The sequence below is a fragment of the Erpetoichthys calabaricus genome, chromosome 3, assembly GCF_900747795.2.
Source record: "Erpetoichthys calabaricus chromosome 3, fErpCal1.3, whole genome shotgun sequence".
Taxonomy (NCBI): Eukaryota; Metazoa; Chordata; class Cladistia; order Polypteriformes; family Polypteridae; genus Erpetoichthys; species Erpetoichthys calabaricus.
In genome coordinates, this window is record NC_041396.2 from 243,243,963 (window position 1) to 243,267,081 (window position 23,119).

General features: G+C 38.8%; 1 protein-coding gene across 15 annotated transcripts in view; it reads right to left on the reverse strand.

The window, feature by feature from the left end:
- Positions 1–23,119, reverse strand: part of ptprk (protein tyrosine phosphatase receptor type K) — a 615,224-nt gene that overhangs the window by 474,763 nt on the left and 117,342 nt on the right. For all 15 annotated transcript variants that reach the window (XM_028797925.2, XM_051924122.1, XM_028797923.2 and 12 more), the window contains exon 2: positions 3,234–3,356. In XM_028797925.2, the coding sequence (XP_028653758.1) occupies positions 3,234–3,356 (123 nt within the window). The remainder of the gene's footprint in view (positions 1–3,233; positions 3,357–23,119) is intronic.

Here is a 23,119-nt window from a genome sequence, read left to right on the forward strand (position 1 = left end):
AAGGATAAACACACAGCAAGATTTTCTGGGGTGAGTTAACACATCGTTGTCCAAATATCTCCACCAGATACTTTAAAAGTTAAGGTTTTCACTTCAATTGCATGAATTGGTAGTTTGCTCCAGATTCTAACAACCCTGTGTGAAGAAAGAATATCACTATTCAAAAAGTTAATAGTCAAGACTGGGATGTATAGTGAAAATGTAGTACAGGTGCTGGTCATAAAATTAGAATATCATGACAAAGTTGATTTATTTCAGCAATTCCATTCAAAAAGTGAAGCTTGTATATTAGATTCATTCATTACACACAGACTGATGTATTTCAAATGTTTATTTCTTTTAATGTTGATGATTATAACTGACAACTAATGAAAGTCCCAAATTCAGTATCTCGGAAAATTAGAATATTGTGAAAAGGTTCAATATTGAAGACACCTGGTGCCACACTCTAATCAGCTAATTAACTCAAAACACCTGCAAAAGCCTTTAAATGGTCTCTCAGTCTAGTTCTGTAGGCTACACAATCATGGGGAAGACTGCTGACTTGACAGTTGTCCAAAAGACGACCATTGACACCTTGCACAAGGAGGGCAAGACACAAAAGGTCATTGCTAAAGAGGCTGGCTGTTCACAGAGCTCTGTGTCCAAGCACATTAATAGAGAGGCAAAGGGAAGGACAAGATGTGGTAGAAAAAAAGTGTACAAGCAATAGGGATAACCGCACCCTGGAGAGGATTGTGAAACAAAACCCATTCAAAAATGTGGGGGAGATTCACAAAGAGTGGACTGCAGCTGGAGTCAGTGCTTCAAGAACCACCACGCACAGACGTATGCAAGACATTGGTTTCAGCTGTCGCATTCCTTGTGTCAAGCCACTCTTGAACAAGAGACAGCGTCAGAAGCGTCTCGCCTTTGGACTGCTGCTGAGTGGTCCAAAGTTATGTTCTCTGATGAAAGTAAATTTTGCATTTCCTTTGGAAATCAAGGTCCCAGAGTCTGGAGGAAGAGAGGAGAGGCACAGAATCCACATTGCTTGAGGTCCAGTGTAAAATTTCCACAGTCAGTGATGGTTTGGGGTGCCATGTCATCTGCTGGTGTTAGTCCATTGTGTTTTCTGAGGTCCAAGGTCAACACAGCCGTCTACCAGGAAGTTTTAGAGCACTTCATGTTTCCTGCTGCTGACGAACATTATGGAGATGCAGATTTCATTTTCCAACAGGACCTGGCACCTGCACACAGTGCCAAAGCTACCAGTACCAGGTTTAAGGACCATGGTATCCCTGTTCTTGATTGGCCAGCAAACTCGCCTGACCTAAACCCCATAGAAAATCTATGGGGTTTTGTGAAGAGGAAGATGCAATACGCCAGACCCAACAATTCAGAAGAGCTGAAGGCCACTATCAGAGCAACATGGGCTCTCATAACACCTGAGCAGTGCCAAAGACTGATCGACTCCATGCCACGTCGCATTGCTGCAGTAATCCAGGCCAAAGGAGCCCCAACTAAATATTGAGTGCTGTACATGCTCATACTTTTCATGTTCATACCTTTCAGTTGGCCAACATTTCTAAAAATCCTTTTTTTGCATTGGTCTTAATTGATATTCTAATTTTCTGAGATACTGAATTTGGGACTTTCATTAGTTGTCAGTTATAATCATCAAAATTAAAAGAAATAAACATTTGAAATACATCAGTCTATGTGTAATGAATAAATCTAATATACATGTTTCACTTTTTGAATGTAATTACTGAAATAAATCAACTTTGTCATGATATTCTAATTTTATGACCAGCACCTGTATAATAAATTAAGGGTCTGCTTAGGTGAAATTTACAACCAACCACGTACTGCAATAAGAATGGCAAGTGCAATGTAGCAGTAGTACAAAAGAGGAAATAAATAAAATCAAAACTACACTAGACAACATTCCCATTTCTATGACAATTACAAATTTAAATGGAACAGATCAAGCATAAAGGAAGACACAAACATTCAAATAATGGAAAACAAACATTAGGTCAACTGTACAAAAGCACACAACTTAGACATACAAATATACAGATGGGATAGAAAAAAAGTGGACACAACAAACTTCATACAATTCATATCCAATACATTTCACCAGCATCAAGCACTACCACTGAGGATGTTTTCACAAAACCATTTACACCGTGCCCATCTCAAGACAATTTACCAAAAGATGTCTCCTAAAAAGAACATAAGTACTTGTTGTGTAAGCATCTCATTTTTCTAGTTTCTGCACTACAGTGGAAAAAGCAGCAATTATGTGGAGTTTAAACATTAAGTGAATATAGTTTTCTTGAATTTATTCCTTATGTATTATTAATATTTGGGCTAACACTTTTATTCAAGGTGACTTACAACACTTGAATTATAATTTGTTACATTTCTTTTGTTTTTTTCAATTGTGTCAATAGCAGGATTTGAACCCACATCCTCAGGGTTTGAAGTCCAAAGCCTCAACCACTACATCACCCAGCCAACATTTGTTTCTAGTTATTAAAGAGTCTGTAATGAGTGGGCACAGGTACTGATGGCGACGAAACACAAGTGACACTGGAGAATACTGTACATTTGTTCTGAATAACTGATACATTTCACAAACATTCAGGTTAAAAGTAAAAGAATATAAGAAATCAAAAATTTAAATAATAAAAAACATATATTTTACAAAGGCTTTTAAAGCAATCAAGGAGACTTTTTGTTAAGGTGCACTTATGCAAATATCTGGTTTGTTTACAAACACCAGTTAATCTAGCAAGGAGGAGGAAAACAAAGTAGGCTGCATAGACTCACAAAAACATGAATGGTAAACGTAAACTCCAAAAAAAAAAAAAAAATATTATCAAATGATTTTTACTCCATTTCACATGGGCAAAAACAGAACAAACAGTACTCCAAGTGTCAATTCATCACCTTCAGATAAAAATTAGTAAACATGAAATATATGCATTTTTAAAGACATTAACCACGCCTAAAAATCTGCAGAAGCAGGGCTAAGGCCGATGAGGCATGTTAACAGCTAGGCATGTAGAAATTACAACCACTTGCGTAGTCAAGTACAGGTCAAACCTTGAAGTGATTCAAAGCAAGATTGATCAAAACTGCTTACTTAACTATAAATCAATACAGGTATTTTGTAAGTGATAAATTATCTGAAATTCTCAGCTCAATACAACACTAAATACCATAGAGCATATAAGGCTCACCTTGTGGCAGGTCATTCGATAGATAGGGAGCTTCCTGTGCACTGACATGCGTCCAGTCAAAGTCATCATATGGATCTTGCTGATAATCACATTGTGCGGGGCCATCATCAAAATTGCAGCCTCCTAAAACAGGATATTAGAAAGAATTATTTTTTGTGTTTTTCAGCTCCAATTTTAGGAGGTCAACATTGAGTCTCTCTGACTTCCAAACAACCCACCTTCATAGGTCAAGGACATGCCTAAGAAATTAACTGTTGAATCCAAATTAGCTGGCATGTGCAAGAATATGTGTTTGGAAAAAAATGTGTCCTGAAGGTTGACTATACAAACTAAACAGTAGTACATACAGAATGAGATGATCATCTTGAAGATATTCTACTTAATGACTAAACTATTATAAAGTGTAACAATAGAATCTTGAAACAAATTAGCATGTTCTATAAAGTTAAAGCAATGTGTTTACTGTAAAAATGCTTTAGCAAACTGTGCATAATTTAAAAAAAACATAGCAATGAAAATCACTTTAAAAGTGTGAAATTTTTAAATAAGTGAAAAAAAAAAAAAACCTGTCAAGGGATCCAGAAATCAAAATATCTTTGCATTGATCTTTCCTGAATACTGTATGCCTTAAATAGTGACATTTACCACACTAAGCAAAAGGCACAGAACAATTTTCTTAATATCAATGAAGATAAATTAAATGGAACTCATAGAAAGGAGAAAAACAGCATCAGCTCATTTGGTTTTACTTAAAGTGGCCACACGGTGTGACTAATTCAGCAACTTGAAATTGCAATGTGTTAGTCTGCTGCATCCGCATTATCTGTGCCAAGAAACTTGCCATCGCAGAAGGATGACACGAAACTAGATGCATCAGTAAAAGCTGAAATGGCGGTGTTTCAGAGAAACGGCAAGCGCGGGCATTGTTTAGAACAAGTGTATCAGTATCTGATGACTGTGCCGCCTACTTCAGTGGAGGAAGAGTATGCTTTCTCAGCAGCTGGCGTACTCTGCACGAAGGTGCGTTCTCACCTGGACGACCGCACGCTCGACACGTTGTGCTTTCTACACTCTTATTACCGCAACTAACTAGATACGTGTACTTATATGACAGCATGAACTGCTTGTAGTTAAGGTTAGTCTTTTATTGGTGTCAACATATTGCAGAAGTTTTATTAAAAATAAGTGTCACTCGTTCTAAAGCTGTTCACATGTGAGATGTCCATGCACTGTGTCATTCCCGGGAATGGATACCCTACACACATATATATATACATACATACATACATTAATTATATTATATATATATATATATATATATATATAACAGTTTACTGTCAAACAATGCAAAGAGTATGCAACACGTATTTCGCCCTTATTTGGGCTCATCAGGCGTACACACTCTACTGCTCCCCTCACGGGGATCGAACCTCGGACGTCAGTGACAGACACAAAGTCCCTTTACGATGCGCCACGGCATGTAGTTCGTTTATTTCACAGCCTGTAATCTGCTTCTGTAATCTGCATATACACTATAAAACACACATTTTATATACATATATACATATACATACAGTGCATCCGGAAAGTATTCACAGCGCATCACTGTTTCCACATTTTGTTATGTTACAGCCTTATTCCAAAATGGATTAAATTCATTGTTTTCCTCAGAATTCCACACACAACACCCCATAATGACAATGTGAAAAAAGTTTTTTGCAAATTTATTAAAAATAAAAAAATTGAGAAAGCACATGTACATAAGTATTCACAGCCTTTGCCATGAAGCTCAAAATTGAGCTCAAGTGCATCCTGTTTCCCCTGATCATCCTTGCTATGTTTCTGCAGCTTAAATTCAGTTGATTGGACATGATTTGGAAAGGCACACACCTGTCTATATAAGGTCAAACAGTTGACAGTTCATGTCAGAGCACAAACCAAGCATGAAGTCAAAGGAATTGTCTGTAGACCTCCAAGACAGGATTGTCTCGAGGCACAAATCTGGGGAAGGTTACAGAAAAATTTCTGCTGCTTTGAAGGTCCCGATGAGCACAGTGGCCTCCATCATCCGTAAGTGGAAGAAGTTCGAAACCACCAGGACTCTTCCTAGAGCTGGCCGGCCATCTAAACTGAGTGATCGGGGGAGAAGGGCCTTAGTCAGGGAGGTGACCAAGAACCCGATGGTCACACTGTCAGAGCTCCAGAGGTCCTCTGTGGAGAGAGGAGAAGCTTCCAGAAGGACAACCATCTCTGCAGCAATCCACCAATCAGGCCTCTATGGTAGAGTGGCCAGACGGAAGCCACTCCTTAGTAAAAGGCACATGGCAGTCCACCTGACAGTTTCGTGTCATGGCAAGATTGAGCACAGCAACAAGACACAAGGTAGTTATACTGCATCAGCAAGGTCTCTCCCAGACAAACATTTCAAAGCAGACTGGGGTTTCAAGATGTGCTGTTCAAGCTCTTTTGAAGAAGCATTAAGAAACGGGCAACGATGAGGATCGTAGACGCAGTGGTCGGCCAAGGAAACAGTGCAGCAGATGAAAGACACATCAAGCTTATTACCCTTCGAAATTGGAAGATGTCCAGCAGTGCCATCAGCTCAGAACTGGCAGAAACCAGTGAGACCCAGGTTCACCCATCTACTGTCCAGAGAAGTCTGGCCAGAAGTGGTCTTCATGGAAGAGTTGCAGCCAAAAAGCCATACCTCCGATGTGGAAACAAGGCCAAGCAACTCAAGTATGCATGAAAACATAGGAACTGGGGTGCAGAAAAATGGCAGCAGGTGCTCTGGACTGATGAGTCAAAATTTGAAATATTTGGCTGTAGCAGAAGGAAGTTTGTTCGTCGAAGGGCAGGACAGTGGTACAATAATGAGTGTCTGCAGGCAACAGTGAAGCATGGTGGAGGTTCCTTGAACATTTGGGGCTGCATTTCTGCAAATGGAGTTGGAGATTTGGGCAGGATTAATGGTGTTCTCAATACTGAGAAATACAGGCAGATACTTATCCATCATGCAATATCATCAGGGAGGCGTATGATTGGCCCCAAATTTATTTTGCAGCAGGACAATGACCCCAAACATACAGCCAAAGTCATTAAGAACTATCTTCAGCGTAAAGAAGAACAAGAAGTCCTGGAAGTGATGGTATGGCCCCCACAGAGCCCTGATCTCAACATCATCGAGTGTGTCTGGGATTACATGAAGAGACAGAAGGATGTGAGGAAGCCTACATCCACAGATGATCTGTGGTTAGTTCTCCAAGATGTTTGGAACAACCTACCAGACGAGTTCCTTCAAAAACTGTGTGCAAGTGTACCTAGAAGAATTGATGCTGTTTTGAAGGCAAAGGGTGGTCACACCAAATATTGATTTGATTTAGATTTCTCTTTTGTTCATTCACTGCATTTTGTTGATTGATGAAAATAAATGATTAACACTTCCATTTTTCAATGCATTCTTTGTTTACAGCATTTTTTCACACCTGCCTAAAACATTTGCACAGTACTGTATGTACATATACATATGTATATACATACAAACATACACACTGTGGCAGGTGGCCAGGATGCCCCTGCAGCATAAATTTGCGGGGGAGCAAGGATGGGAAACCCAGTATCTCCCCCTGGACACTAGATGGCAGTCTCCCTGGGTTGCAGCAGTGCCTCCGATTCCCCCAGGGCTTCACGGGGGTTGGAGTTCGGTGCAGCCCTGTTGGGTTCCGCAGGCGCCGCCAGGGGGTGCTGCAGCAGGAGCTGCTGGACCCTTCTGGGCATTAGTATCGCCACACCCAGAAGTGTAGCCGGATTTCAGCAAACACACACCTGGAGCACTTCCGGGTGCCCAATAAAAGGAGCCAGCAACCACCACTCAGCGGCCAGAGCCTGGAGGAGGAGGACAAAGTTTGAGGAGGAGTGTTGGTGGAAGAGAGAGAGGAGTGTGCTATACCTTGTGTGTTTTCAGTTCGTGCTTGGGACTGTGTTGTGGCTGCGGGGACACGGGAAAGACATGCCCTCCCCAGCTGAAGAAAATAAAAGTTTCCTGTGTCGGGTCGGCACTTATATAGCACCTTTGTTACAACACATATACAGTGGTGTGAAAAACTATTTGCCCCCTTCCTGATTTCTTATTCTTTTGCATGTTTGTCACACAAAATGTTTCTGATCATCAAACACATTTAACCATTAGTCAATATAACACAAGTAAACACAAAATGCAGTTTGTAAATGGTGGTTTTTATTATTTAGGGAGAAAAAAAAATCCAAACCTACATGGCCCTGTGTGAAAAAGTAATTGCCCCCTGAACCTAACAACTTGTTGGGCCACCCTTAGCAGCAATAACTGCAATCAAGCGTTTGCGATAACTTGCAATGAGTCTTTTACAGCGCTCTGGAGGAATTTTGGCCCACTCATCTTTGCAAAATTGTTGTAATTCAGTTTTATTTGAGGGTTTTCTAGCATGAACCGCCTTTTTAAGGTCATGCCATAGCATCTCAATTGGATTCAGGTCAGGACTTTGACTAGGCCACTCCAAAGTCTTCATTTTGTTTTTCTTCAGCCATTCAGAGGTGGATTTGCTGGTGTGTTTTGGGTCATTGTCCTGTTGCAGCACCCAAGATCGCTTCAGCTTGAGTTGACGAACACATGGCCGGACATTCTCCTTCAGGATTTTTTGGTAGACAGTAGAATTCATGGTTCCATCTATCACAGCAAGCCTTCCAGGTCCTGAAGCAGCAAAACAACCCCAGACCATCACACTACCACCACCATATTTTACTGTTGGTATGATGTTCTTTTTCTGAAATGCTTTGTTCCTTTTACGCCAGATGTAACGGGACATTTGCCTTCCAAAAAGTTCAACTTTTGTCTCATCAGTCCACAAGGTATTTTCCCAAAAGTCTTGGCAATCATTGAGATGTTTCTTAGCAAAATTGAGACGAGCCCTAATGTTCTTTTTGCTTAACAGTGGTTTGCGTCTTGGACATCTGCCATGCAGGCCGTTTTTGCCCAGTCTCTTTCTTATGGTGGAGTCGTGAACACTGACCTTAATTGAGGCAAGTGAGGCCTGCAGTTCTTTAGACGTTGTCCTGGGGTCTTTTGTGACCTCTCGGATGAGTCGTCTCTGCGCTCTTGGGGTAATTTTGGTCGGCCGGCCACTCCTGGGAAGGTTCACCACTGTTCCATGTTTTTGCCATTTGTGGATAATGGCTCTCACTGTGGTTCGCTGGAGTCCCAAAGCTTTAGAAATGGCTTTATAACCTTTACCAGACTGATAGATCTCAATTACTTCTGTTCTCATTTGTTCCTGAATTTCTTTGGATCTTGGCATGATGTCTAGCTTTTGAGGTGCTTTTGGTCTACTTCTCTGTGTCAGGCAGCTCCTATTTAAGTGATTTCTTGATTGAAACAGGTGTGGCAGTAATCAGGCCTGGGGGTGGCTACGGAAATTGAACTCAGGTGTGATACACCACAGTTAGGTTATTTTTTAACAAGGGGGCAATTACTTTTTCACGCAGGGCCATGTAGGTTTGGATTTTTTTTCTCCCAAAATAATAAAAACCATCATTTAAAAACTGCATTTTGTGTTTACTTGTGTTATATTTGACTAATGGTTAAATGTGTTTGATGATCAGAAACATTTTGTGTGACAAACATGCAAAAGAATAAGAAATCAGGAAGGGGGCAAATAGTTTTTCACACCACTGTATACACACATACACTTCAGTTTGAATTCCTCTTGATTTCAGTAGGCAGCTGCTGCACATGACAAGTTTGAAATCATACTTGTTCTAACTTTAGTGTGTGCTTGTGCATAAGTGAACACTCGAGTGTGTTAATCTCTATAAAACTTGAGGGTTTAGTAAATAAAATTGATGTCAGTAAGTCACAGAATGAGACAAAAGGGCTAATTTATGGCCATTTTATAGCTTAAAACGTCACAAACGTAGAGCATGTATAATCATCAGCAGGTACACCATAGAAAATTTAACAAGACAATGTAGTAAAGGTTTGTTGAGGCTTTCAAAAAAAGCAATATGATTTACAATTTCTGGACACATTACCCTTTTAATTGAGTAATTGGCAGACTGTAATAAATTATCTTGGCCATTAGAAGATTCTACAACTTAGTCAAAGCCAAACCATTCTAAAAGGGGTATAGATCTAACTCAAAAATTAACTTTAAATAAATATGAACTTTAAACTATTAAGAAGTATACAATTAGACAGTAATACTAAAACTCATTCAGGCACTACTCTGTTTCTAATTTCAAACAAACCAAGTTTAGGGTCATGGGGGCTGAAGCCTGTGAGAGCAGTTTGCATGTCACTTTTCTCCAGTTGCTCTGGTTTTCCAGTCAAGATCTAAATGCAAGTTGAAAGAAAATATCAACTTTCTACAGTGTATTAACCCTTTGCCACTGTACCACAACTCAAGCACCCTAGACATAAAACAATTTAACCGAATCTTTTCAAACTAAGCAAGCTATAGGCACACATTGACAAAATACGCTAACGTACATCATTTGACATGAAGCACAACAACATCTGAATTAATCGTCCTCTCCTTATAGAAGCTATGCTATGTAAGACCTCTATTTAAAGATGCCAAAAGTGGCAGAAGGGATTAAAAGAAAAAGACAAAAAAATACTCTAGCATGTACTAGTGTCATTATCCTAGAAAGCCCCTAAGGACCAAGGGCACCATGAATAAACAGTGCGTATACACAAAAATGTTGCGTAAGCCTGTTTCCACACTCAAATCGCGATGTATAAAATCTAAACTTGGCATAAAGCCACGCACATTTTCACGGTAGCTCCAACCCTGGCGTACACAAGTTCTCCGCTCGGTTTTGCAAACTGGCAGCATCCAGCATCAAAACAGTGCTTTTGCTCCAGTGTGGTTTCTCTTTCTTTTTAGATCCACATCCCTGACGCGGCTTTATCATATACACTGAAATTTACTGCATATTGTTCATTAGTTTAAGGCATCTGATTGTAATTAACCTGTAACAATATAATGGTCCACGGAATGGCCAAACTATTCCAGATACCATAGCTACTTCAGCGTTGTTGCTCTCACTGCACCTTCTACTTTCAGCTGCTCTCGTTAGGGGTTGCCACAGCGGATCATCATTTTCCATATTATTCTCACTGCATCACCCAGAGCAGCTGATCGGAAAGAGAATTATCAGTATACAGAATCAAGCACACGCTGCCTCAGCCATTCACTATTTGAACTGCTCTCATCCGACAAACGCTTCAGAGCCTTACCTGTATGAACTTCGCAGTTCAGAAACAGTTTCATCCCAAAAACTATAAACGCACTCAATCAGTCCATCAAGTGCTCCTTATAAAACTGTTTGTACTTACAAGTACAATTACCTCATTGTAAACTTACGATACAGTTATAATATTGCACAACCTGCACCACTTTATAAAGTGCGTATTTACATATGATGACAATATGATTTTTAAGATGAAATGCAGCAAAATAAGTTTATTACATTATACAGATAAAATGTTAACGTCATTTAATTAATCTATATTGTTAATAAACAAACATGTGAGGACACGGTATTCTTGCTGGGGCTGGCGCGACACTGAAAAGATAGATTGATAGAATAATTAAACATGTACTACGGAGATATTTCAATGTTCCTTAAAAGGTCTGAAGAATCGGCGTTTTAAGCTTATAGATGGCTTAACATCCATTGCAGAGCCGATTGTGCAGCGATTGGTTACTTAGAGAAAGAAAAGGAAGGACAGGAATTGAGGGTTAGTACGTTTGAAAGAGACAGTACTGCTGCAATAAATTATTTCATTGAAGGTCAAGCATGGCGCAGCAAGCCTCTTGCAGGAGGCAGGAACTGTGGACTAGGCGCCTGCTCATCACTATCACTGCGCCACCATGTTCCCATGTTTAATAACATGATTTAATTCCTATCATCATTAAAATGATATCAAGTATACATCTCAGTATTTTAATTATTCAGAGAGCTGTAATATTACGAATGTAATGGATTCTGTGTCCTTTCTGAGGAACAGAAAGCCCGTTTAAGAAGCAGGTAGTGCACACAGAGCACAAAGAAGATCAAATACAAAACAAAGCATTTAACATGCTACTTTAGTTACGATGGTATTTGAGAAACTACTAAATTAAACGATTTAAAGATGAAGTTTATGTTGTTCTACTTTAACTCTTGTTGGGTAGATGTTGACTTTTGTCGACAAAAGTCGACATCCAGGGTTAGAGGGCGACAATCAGCTGCTAATAGCAACAAAACTCACTGTTATGTCACAGGCATTCCCTCACTGCTTGGAGGAACGTTAGACTCATTCGGCATCTAATCCTTGTGTGTGTGTGAGTTATGAAAAGTAAACAAATGTAAACAAAGGCAAGATGGCATCGACATCCCACGAGGGAGCGAAGCTAGTGCAGAAAATACTCAGCAGATGATGTTTTGCACATTATCGCGGAGAAGGACTCCGATTTTTCAGAATCTGATTTTGTTGACAGTGATCAGGAGATTGAGCAAGAGAGTGAGGCACTGGTATCAGCTGATCGGACACCAGCCGATGCTGCCCCAGCTGATTGGCTGCCAGCTGAGCGCATTTGCGCAGCCGACGCACCTACGGCATGGTTCGTGTGTGATGAATACCCAGACATTGATCCGTGGGAGCCAAACTGGCTACCGGACTACACAAGACAGCATGGCTTGCTGTTGGACACGACAGATTACCAGTCACTGGACTACTTCAGGCTGCTCTCTCCTGATGCTGCTTTTCAGGTCTCAGACGATACAAACGGGTATGCAGAGCAATTTTTTCAATCGCAGGCTGCGCTTGCACCGCATTCTCGTTTTTTCAAAGTGGAAACCCACAACAAAAGACGGCATGAAGGGCTTTGTAGCATTACAAATGGAGATGGGACTAGACAGGTGATATAACTTCAGGGAGCATTGGTCCAAATGTGCTTTGTCCCCTGGAGGCTTTAGACAGGTTATGCCGCGTGATGATAGGTACGTGCTCCTGCAAAGTTTTATTCACTTCTGTGATAACCAGAACCAAATCCCAAGGGGTTAGCCAGGCTATAACCCCATGTATAAAGTTCAGCCCCTGCTTTACATTGTGGAACCAACATATAAACAATTTTATCAGCCTGGCCGTGATTTGTCTGTGCATGAATCTATGATAAAATAAAAGGGACACCTTTTTTTCTGCAAATATATGCCAGACAAGCCCACAAAGTATGGCATAAAGGATTTTGTACTGGCATAATCAAACACTGGTTTCTGCCTGAAACTAATTACATATACAGGAAAGTATTTCTTCCAAAGAGAGAACTGTCCCTTGACAAGTCAGGTTGTGCTGGAGCTGCTTCAGGGCTGTGAACATTTGGGTCATGTTGTGTACATGGACAATTTTTATACATCACCAGAATTGTTCATGGAGCTACAGAGCTGGGGAACTGGAGCTTGTGGCGCAGTGGAAGGTGAACAGGAGACACAGGCCTTCACTGTTGAAGCCAGACGGGCTTAAGATAAAAAGAGGTGACAATCCGGTTTTCATGCGGGCAGATAACTTGGTGGCATTGGCATGGCACAATGTCAAACGGGTGACTTGTCTCTCTACAGTACACACTAACAATATATGTGAGAAAGTGCAGCAACAGACAACTGAAAATGAAACACCACTGCAACACATATTGTAAGCAGTGCAATGTGGCAATGCATGCAATTGGCTGCTTCGAGCGACAACATACTTTGCAGGACTTTGCTGTGTAACATGCATGTGATATGTATGTGAAATCATATAGTATGTAGGCTCATACAACATGCAAGACAGTAACATTTGTCAAAAAGTAAATATTTTTGCTGATTTGATGTTAAACAATTGCTTTGTGTCCTTTTTTTTTTTTTTTAAAAAGTTAGTTTTAGGGAAAATAGTCAGCCCAGGGAGAACAAAAAAAATTAGCCCTAAAAGAGTTAATGACAAAATAAACTATGTGATTGAAGTAGAAATTTCGAGATTAAAGTTGGCATTTCAAGCTTTTTTTCTCTCACTGTGCCCCTATTTTTTTCTTTTCTCTATACCTTAAGCTTTCATATGACCTCAGACAGTGATATCTGACTGCTTTTTTTATTTCAGGTACTGTGCGACTTTGTGAATTTGAACTTTCAAGTTTCTCCGACACTGTCACTCGAAAATTTTCTTTTTGTTGATTATATCACTGTTTAAACCAACAAATAGTATGTTTTTCTTTGCCTCCACTTGATATTCGCTGAAATTCTTCTATCTTTCCCCGTGCTTTTGCCATTGTCTTTTCACAGAAGGCTGAGCTTAAGGGCTATTTATATTGATTTGCATATTCAAAGAGGCGTAATTCTGGGAGGAGACGGGGCGGGACAGCAGGCGCATGCACTTGCGTTACTTTTCACGCTGACCGGGACTTATGTAGCGGAAGAACATGGAAGTTGGTGTTCACACAGATTTATGCATCTGGATTTTTTTGTGAGTACGAACATTTCCGCTTTTGTCTGTACACCATGTTATAGTGTGAATTCTACGCATGGCATTATACAGGAGGCCACAGGTCTCCTGTTAAGCCGGTCTTAAAGAGGCAATAAGATCCCAACCCTTACAGTCTCAAATCATGAACTGCCACCAACCAGGCTGGAGCTTTTTAACAGGCCTATTACCAGTACTAATCTTTAAAACGACACTATGGTTGCATTTCTCATATTCAGAGACTACATTATGTGCTATCCTGTACTGACTGGGTTTGTCCTCTTCTTTGACGCATATGAAGAACTCTGCATTGACCATCTAAATTGTCATTTGTCTTGGTGCCCTTGCCAATTGCCCATTTAATACACCCAGGGCATAATGCCACCTAGTGGAGCTCAGTGTACCTCACAGACATTACAACATACATGCATTCTCACTACCAATACATGTTGTTTTCCTCCTCTTCCTGGGCCCTTATCAAGCCACCTTCGGTTGCACCTTTTTTGCCTGTAATCTTTTAACTCAACAGGAGTCTAACCAAACTACAAATGTGTACACAGATATGGACCACTTACAGTATTTCATGCAAAATATTCTCGTTATTTAAAGTTATGTGCTTTATTATTAAAAAGTAAACATAAAAATAGTATTCACTTATTCTGAAATTTACACAGTGTTAGAATAAGTAATCTTACATATTTCCTTTTCTGCCAATGCTGTCTAGAATAAATCACAAAAACATTCAATTATTTTTTTTTCTATGACTAAATAAAAGCCAAAAAATTTGAGAGAATGAAATGTAATTGTGTTCTTTTCAAAACGTATCTTAAGTAGGGGTGTGGTTGGAGCTATTTTTCACCAAATGGAGCTGTAGACCTAATATTCGTAGGAAAAGGACAAAATTACATTTTAAATAAGCTCAAGTTTAAGAATGCAAAATAAAACAGGATATTCAACCTAAAGCTGAATATTGACCAAAACTGACCTTCAACAATAGATAAATGAAGTTAAAAAGAGGCTGACAACTAAAAGCTGTGAGAATCTGTCAGGAGCAGCAAGACTCCTATTTAGAAGGGCAAGATCCAGATAGGCTATGCAAAGCTAAGCAACAGGGTCTTGATTATCTAAAGCTCAGGAAGACAAAATATGTGCAGTATGTATTATGGCTGGGAAGGAAGAATTTTGTAATTTTTTTTTTTTTTTTTTTTTTTAATAACTCCTTGAACGGAAAGCACAGGGGAGAGAATTACCGTAATCCATTTGAGAGGTAATGAAGGTCTGGTAAATTATTTATATAGCTCTGCCTCCAAAATGCAGAGATAAGGTCAGACTCTGGGGATATTCAGCAGATGATAGAATGATGTTTTAATTGTAGCTGAGAAATGAGTGTCAAAGCTCAGGCTGTTGTCAAGGATGATTTCAAATTACTTATATGATCTTATCAAAATGCAAATACAAGTCCAAAAATACAAAAAAAAAATATAAGTGTTACTGGTAGAAAGGAAGGATCAAGGGAAGGAGGAAAAAACTTTTGTTTTTGGTTGCAGATCTGAAAAATAATGAAAACTGAACAACATATTCCATCAAGGTGATCTTATACCAAGATAAATAAAGTGTGCACCAACAGATTTGTCATGGCTTACTGTTACATTATGTGTGTGGAGATAAGATATTGCTAGGAAAGACTGAAAAATCCAACGTCTCCAGTTTACAATTAAGGAAGCATGTGATGCTAGAATAAGAAAAAAGTCTGCTACATAAGCAAGGTCACTTGGTCCACTGTCTTAATGCAACTTTAAAACCTAAAGGACAATATGCAAGATCTACTTATTAGAGTCAGAGGTCTTCACCATTATAGAAGAAATGTTTGTTGTAGTTATTCATTTTAAATGTCAAGACAAAAATCTGTTTTTGAATGCCATTATTTGAAACACTTCAATATAAGCAATTTTTCCATATACGACTGCTTTCACTGTGTTGTAGATTAGGCCGATCAGACTTCAAGCCACATTATGTTATCATTATAGTGGAGAAAACCAAAGTCTATAGTTAAGTGTCTGATTGCGTGAAAATGTAGGCTATGCACACTATCATATTTAAAAAACATTCAACTAGACAGAAACGTGCCCATAAAAACAACAGTTACACAAAGACAAAACTTAAGGAAAAGTAGTAAACCTTACAGAATTAAGATATCATCAAGTTTTGGCTTGCTCATGAGCTGCATTCCGATCCTTCACATCTGTTGTTGATAAGTTCACTTTCCTCATACTAATTAAATCAGCAACAAGGTCAAAAGCAAAAAATAGTTTTAGAATGGATTTGTATGGCACTGTAAAATATTACTTCACATCCTGAAGAACATGCACCAAAACATAAAACTAGCTCTGAAACCAAATGCAGCAGAAAGTAACCCAGTAACTGTGCACTAAACTCGCCATGAGAGCAGTATTCATTATAGTAGTAATGTGGGATTTCATGTATGCTTATTTTGTCTAAGGAATAACAAACACGAACTAAGGATAGAATAAAAATATGTATTATTTAAAAGCTGAATGCACACAGTAACATTTACAAATTATGCTCAAATTGGTCAAGTTTGAATTCTTCAAACATTGTAATGCTCTTTATATTTTAAAATATGCATCCAGTTTGCATGTCTAGGAAAAAAAAAATTCAACAGAACCTTCTTTTTAATACTGGACAAAGATGTTAATGTTATATATACATATACACACACACTCAATAATTGAATACTTGTTCACACTCTTAAATTTGAAAATATTGCCAAAAGGCATAAGTGTGATTATTATCCTAATGATAAAAAGTAATATAAGCACACAACCCAACTGCATGACCCAGTTTTGACTGAGGTTTAATGGACAGTATAAAGCTCCAACTCAGAATGCTGCTAGCTCACATGTACTTTGTACTGTAACCAAAATTTAATGATTTTTACTGGAGAGAAAGAAGCCCCTTTCATGAAAGTTCCCTTTTCAAAGATTTAGAAATTGGCAATACTGCATAGCTATTTAAATTGCTTAAACTAATCAAACTTACACCGAAATAAAGTGGTTAAACATAGAAACTACAGAATACGCTTAATACTAAATTGTAAGAACATGAATTATAGCCTGCCTGCTTTACATTACTCCAGCCAGATTCAACAGAACTGTTGAATGTTTTGTTACATCCACATTAAATCCAAGAGACTGTACTGGCCCTGACAAAGCTCAAGCCAATTATGCTGCTGCACTCAAGGTACAACACAGCAATAACAAATAAAAAGCTTCAGAACCTTCAGACATTATGAGAACCTAAATTAAAGCCTCTATAGAAAACTGTAATTGGCTGTCAAGGTGAGAGATAATGGTGCTTGTGAATGAAAACATTTATTGGTCTTTACATCTCTGGATCTGCATTGGCACATTCACCTAGCAGCAATGATCTATGCCAGCATTTAAACTTTCCTCAAAAAAGTATAAATGTATGACATTTTCCACTGCATTAGCACCCATTTATTTTTTGATAAACAGGAAAAAGAACACGTAATGGATGGAGTTGAAGACAATTTTAACTCAACAATGCTCATTTCATATAGGTCCCTAAATCCAACTGGGCATTCTGCATTTACGTATTTTGACCACCACACCCAGGAAACCCCACTCTGAACCCCTTGCAGATGTCTCCTTTAAACGAAAAATATAAAACTTAAGACCATAATATTAAAAAGCACCTTATGTGAATACACAGACGATGCATTAACTCTTAAAGGGCAGATTTGAAATTTGCCAAATTATAAAGAACATGTACGGGGTGAGCGTAAGGAAACAAACAAAAAAAAAATGTTCAAGTTAAAGCAAAATCCATACCTAATAAGACTCACCATCCAGAAATAGGAATTTAATTCTGAAATACCACACAGTACTGCAGACTTTAATTCCAAGTGTGGTCTTAATCAAAGCACAATTAAAAGAACATAATAAATGAAAAGATTTGTTCCTATACCAAAGAAATTACTTCCATGACACTATGCTGCAGCCCTAGAACACAGCTTATTAACTGAAAGGCAAACATATACTTAGCACCTTACTCCTTGCATAAAGACAGGGTCATTGCCTCAAAAAAATGATGCATTATCTTTTTCTGTGTTCAGAAAGATATTTTAACATGAAAATGGCTTGTACTTGTAGCCACATTAGAACTGGCAGGTTGGACTATTCAGTAAAGCTCATTTAAACAGTAAAGTGACTTAATTCTGCAGCATTGGAATGAAAATTTATTATAATGGTAAACTCGCATCAGGCTGTGTGCATCCCCCTCTAATGCTTTAAAGCAATAAACCACACACTATCCCATACACTACTGGTCAGTTTTAGAACACTTTCGTTTATTCAGTTTTCATAGAAATGCATGCAATTTAATGTTTTAATGTTTCATGAAATCAAAGCATTGAACAAATAAACAGTGGCAAATAAAAACAATAAGTCAAAGAAATAATTAAATGTACAAAATTTTGTTCAAATTTTGATTTAAAGTAGACACTTTTTGCTGATGTAACAGCCAAGACGTGGTAACCCTTTTGATTCAGAATGCCAGTCACTGTGCAAGTCACCACCTCTGCCACCAGCAAAAGAATCTCAGACCATCCACACACTGAGGAACCATCTTTTCCTTTCAACTTAACTTGGAACAGTCGCCCTGTGTGATGAACCAAAGATTTCAAATTTTGATTCATTGGTCCATTAGACTTTCTTCCAGTCTGCAGTAGCCCATAGCCAGTACTTAAAGGCCCTATTTTGTCCATTAAGAAATGGCTTTCTTACTGCCAACTCACACTGTCAAACCTGCAGTCTCCTCTCCACAGTAGAAACTGAGACTTGCTTTTCTTGACCACTGTTAAGCTGTGCTTGAAGTTGTTGTACTATAAGGTGCCTGTGATCACGCAAGCTTGTCAGCCTCTGAAACTTGTCTTCTGATTGGGTTGTGACTTTGGGTCTGCCAGATCTCTATGTATCACAGTGTCTTCCAGTTTCCAATTGCCTTTGCATTGTGTAGGACACCGTACTCACTGACACTTTGAATTTTTTTGCAATTTCTCTAAATGAAAGGCCTACACTTCTAAGGTTAATAATGCTCTGTCTCATTTCATTTGTTATTTGCTGATTTCTTGCCATTATCACTGGAATTTGCAACTTTCTACAGTCTAATATTGTCTAATAGTAGTTCAGAGGGTGTAGTAACACAGTCTGTTCCAACTCTGCTTTAAGACAGATAGAATATTTTGAAGTAATCAATAAAAGTGGGGATACCTGTGCAAACTGTTTCCTTCAATTTGTAAGGCTTAATTTACTTTAATTGCCACAGAACAAGTAGTTGGTTGTAACCCATTAGTTGCTCCCTGAAGGCGGTCCATTTGTAATATTCTGAAATTTCCTTTTTTCAGTTTTTGCTAACCTAAACTTTAAAATTAAACCTCTGGCTTACCTTACTGCTTACCTTTTCACCATTTTAGGTTTTTCATTGCATTCATTGATTAAATTTTAAGATAAACTGGAAAAACTGAGGTGTTCTAAAACTTCTGACCTGTAGTGTATGTTAACATAAAATAAGCAAATATTTTCTCCCAGTTGTGACAATGGGCTGTGGTGGGCTAGTGCCCTGCCCGGGGTTTGTTTCCTGCCTTGAGCCCTGTGTTGGCTGGGATTGGCTCCAACAGACCCCCGTGACCCTGTAGTTAGGATATAACGGGTTGGATAATGGATGGATGGATGGATGTGTGAATGGGTCAAGTTAATAAATAAAAAAAGGTTTACAATCTAAAGACATGCAGGTTAGGTGAATTGGCAATCCCAAATTGGCCATAGTGTGTGTGTGCGCCCTACGATGGACTTGGGCCCTGTCCAGGGTTTGTTCCTGCCTTGCGCCGTAGAAAATGACTGACTGACTAAAACATTACTATACATCTTTGTGCTTCTGGAGTAGGTTAGCATAATGTAACTGCCCATGTGTGTTATGTTTCAGGCATTGCCAGTGTTTTTTTTTGTTTAACAAAAAAGTACAAATTTACCATCCAATCTGTGGTTGGGTCCTGGAAAGTGTCTAAGGCTGCCAAATTAGGGTTTAACACATCATGACTTTGTAATTGATAACTGTTTATGAAAACTATGAATGGATTTGACATACAAGTTACAGTAATCCCTCGCTACTTCGCGGTTCACTTTTCGCGGATTCACGACTTCGCGGATTTTTAAATACAAGTGATTGCCCGCCTATCGCGGAAGTTATGTTCCAGACCCATCAGCAACAGGAGAAAATCCGTGATATAGAAAGACCATATAAATAAACATTTTTTTAGTTTAAGCCTTAAAATACCCATCCCACATGCTTTAAACACATGTAAACTTATAAAACACACTTTGTTAACACATATGATATGTGGATGTCGGGCTAAGGATATGAGTAACATCTCACTATTATAAAACATTTTAACTTCACGCAAGACAAGACAGTGAGACAGGAAAATTGGTGATGTACACCTAAAAGCCTGATTGTACAGGCTTTTAAATTATTGACACGCAGAGCGACACGCAGCACAAAGCCAGCACAAAGTCCACTTCTCCTTAGCGTTCATTCAGCTCCCCACCCCCTTGACAATGCGAACTGCGCTTCCGGGGAGGGGGGGGGGGGGGTTTGAGCGAAGGTGCGTTCAGCTCTCACACACCCACACACACACACACACACACACACACACTCCTCGAGCAGAGAGACAAGCAGGCATTTTGGCAGAAGCAGCACAAAGTCCATTTCTGCTCAGCGTGAGTTCAGCTGCCCCCCTTCACAAAGCGAGTGCAGACACATTGACGTCTGATCGCTGCGTGCAGGCAGTGTGCAGTGTTGGTCTGAGGTGTTTAAGAATGTAGAAAGTGTTTAAGAGCATAGGAAGTGTTTATAAGAGTGTGGGAAATGTTAACAAGAGAGTGAGAAAGGTTTATAAGAGTGTGGGAAGGGTTTATAAAGCCTTAAAATATGTATAAATAATAAAATAAATATAGGTCGCTACTTCGCGGATTTCACCTATCGCGGGGGGGCTCTGGAACGTAACCCCCGCGATAGGTGAGGGATTACTGTATAACTTAAAACATCCATTTCTGGCATTACAAGACTAGCAGTAGTCTAAAAAATACTTCAGATTTGATAGGTTACTAGAAATAAAATTCTGAAGGGAACAAATTACAATGCTCCTCATTTTAAAATAAAATAACGTATGAGATGCTAACAAGCAAGTTATTTGCTGAAATGCAAACAGAATGGGTTTCCAAGTACTGCTTAGACTTGATTAAGTTACACTGGAGCAGACAGCTGCCTATGATTGCAAATTTTAATGGATGGAGCACAGGTGGTAATATACTAAACTCTCGGTTCACTTGTGTGCGGAAATAACTAAATAGGCAAAAAACTAACAGTCTTGTAGTGAGTTTGTATATTTGGTAATTAGGTTTTACTGATTTAAGCTACTGTAACTAGAAATCATTAAACAATCAACTACATTCTTTGATAAATGACCTCAGCTCTACATTCCTTTTTCAACTTTTACTGGAAAAGTCAGAAATTAAATTCCTGATCACAATCAACAGTTTAGATGTAATTCTTAAATAATTCAAAACTGAAAAACTTGTCATTACTTTGTGATTGAACAGAGCTAAAACTTAACACATGACCAAAAATGAAGTTTTGTAAAGTTTGTAAGTCAACATGAACAAAATCTTTTCTATATCAGAGCATTGTGAGCACACACTAAAAGACAGACATTACAAATAAATAACCATAATAAAGTTAGATCAGTACTAAAACTTGAAATTCAGTTTCGATACCAGCTTTCAGACATCAGTCCAGTACTAAAAGGATACATAAGTAAAAAAAATGGATAACTATTCCCACCCCCTTACAGCTGCTATATTCCCCCTACCTGCAAACAAGCACACACCTTTCTTCTACATTATACTTAGCCTATCGAAAGTGTAATTTTGATGGGTGGGGGAGTTCATTCAATATAGTTGATTTGCGTTAGATTTCTTATGTATATCAAAGTAAAGGGAATTTGCTGACTGACTGAGTGTAAGGTGCTTGAAAAAGTACCATTTAGGACCAGTACCAAAATTAACTGGTACTATGCCATTTTAAAAATATAGTTTTTCCAGTACTTTCAATACAGGTTACCATGCAACCCTAATACATACTGAAATAAGTTGTATTTAAAAAAAAAAAAAAATTAAAAAAAAAAAAGGTTCTACTCATTTTCCCCAAATGCCACTGAGCTTCATGCTGCTATATCTTCACTTTACTTTCTTTTGCATCCACCTGACTTTGTTAGATATGAAAAAATGCATGGTTGGGGGATATTCTTTCAATAAGCTTACAATAAATGCACAAAAACAAAGATGGAAAAAAGACTGATAGTGAAAAGCTACATATACAGACACAAAACTGTATATGTGATGGTGGTTTTCTCTTAATGTCAAGGCAGCTTGGTTTTGTACTCTGGGCCTCTAAACCAGTGCTCCGCAACCGGTGTGCCTTGAGCCGATACAGGTGTGACGCGGTCAAATAAGAATTTTCTAACTAAATAATATTTCAACGGCCCTCCTTAGAAACACAATAACGAGAATACGTGCAATGAAATATTCGCGTAAATAGCCTTTTAAAGGTTTCATAATTTTATGTGTCATTTCTCTGAAATAATAAATCCCATCGCCTGTCGCCTACGACGTAGGCCCTACGCAGTCGCCAGACAATTGAGTAGTATCCTTTGATAGGCAGAGCGCTCTGTGCCCTCATCTAGATTCAATTCAAGCCGACGTATTAGTCGTGCTACATCGCATTCACTCGTCTTGCGACAGTAGTTATCATTCATTACTATTAGTTGTGTTGCTGAATTGTGTATGGTTAACATTCTTCGTGCGATTCATATTTAGTTTTATACCCCTTTAAATATGGATACATTTTTACGTGGAAAAGATTCGTCTTCACGTACAGATGATGAAGAACCCAGCACAAGTGTTGCAAAAAAAACAAAGAAGATTGTGAAAAGGAAGTACAACGAAGACTACATTCGATATGGATTCTCGTGGTGTGGTGACGAAACAGCTCCAAAGCCACAATGCATCATTTGCGGCGATCAGCTATCAAACGAGGCAATGGCACCCAGTAAACTAAATTGCCATCTAAATTCAAACCATCCCAGTTACGCCAAAAAAGACAATATTTTCAGAGGCGCTTAGAACAAAATCAAAAACAGAAGCAATTTATGAAATCGGCCGTTACGGTTTCTGAAAAGGCCTTAGAAGCTAGCTACCATGTTGCAAAATTAATTGCA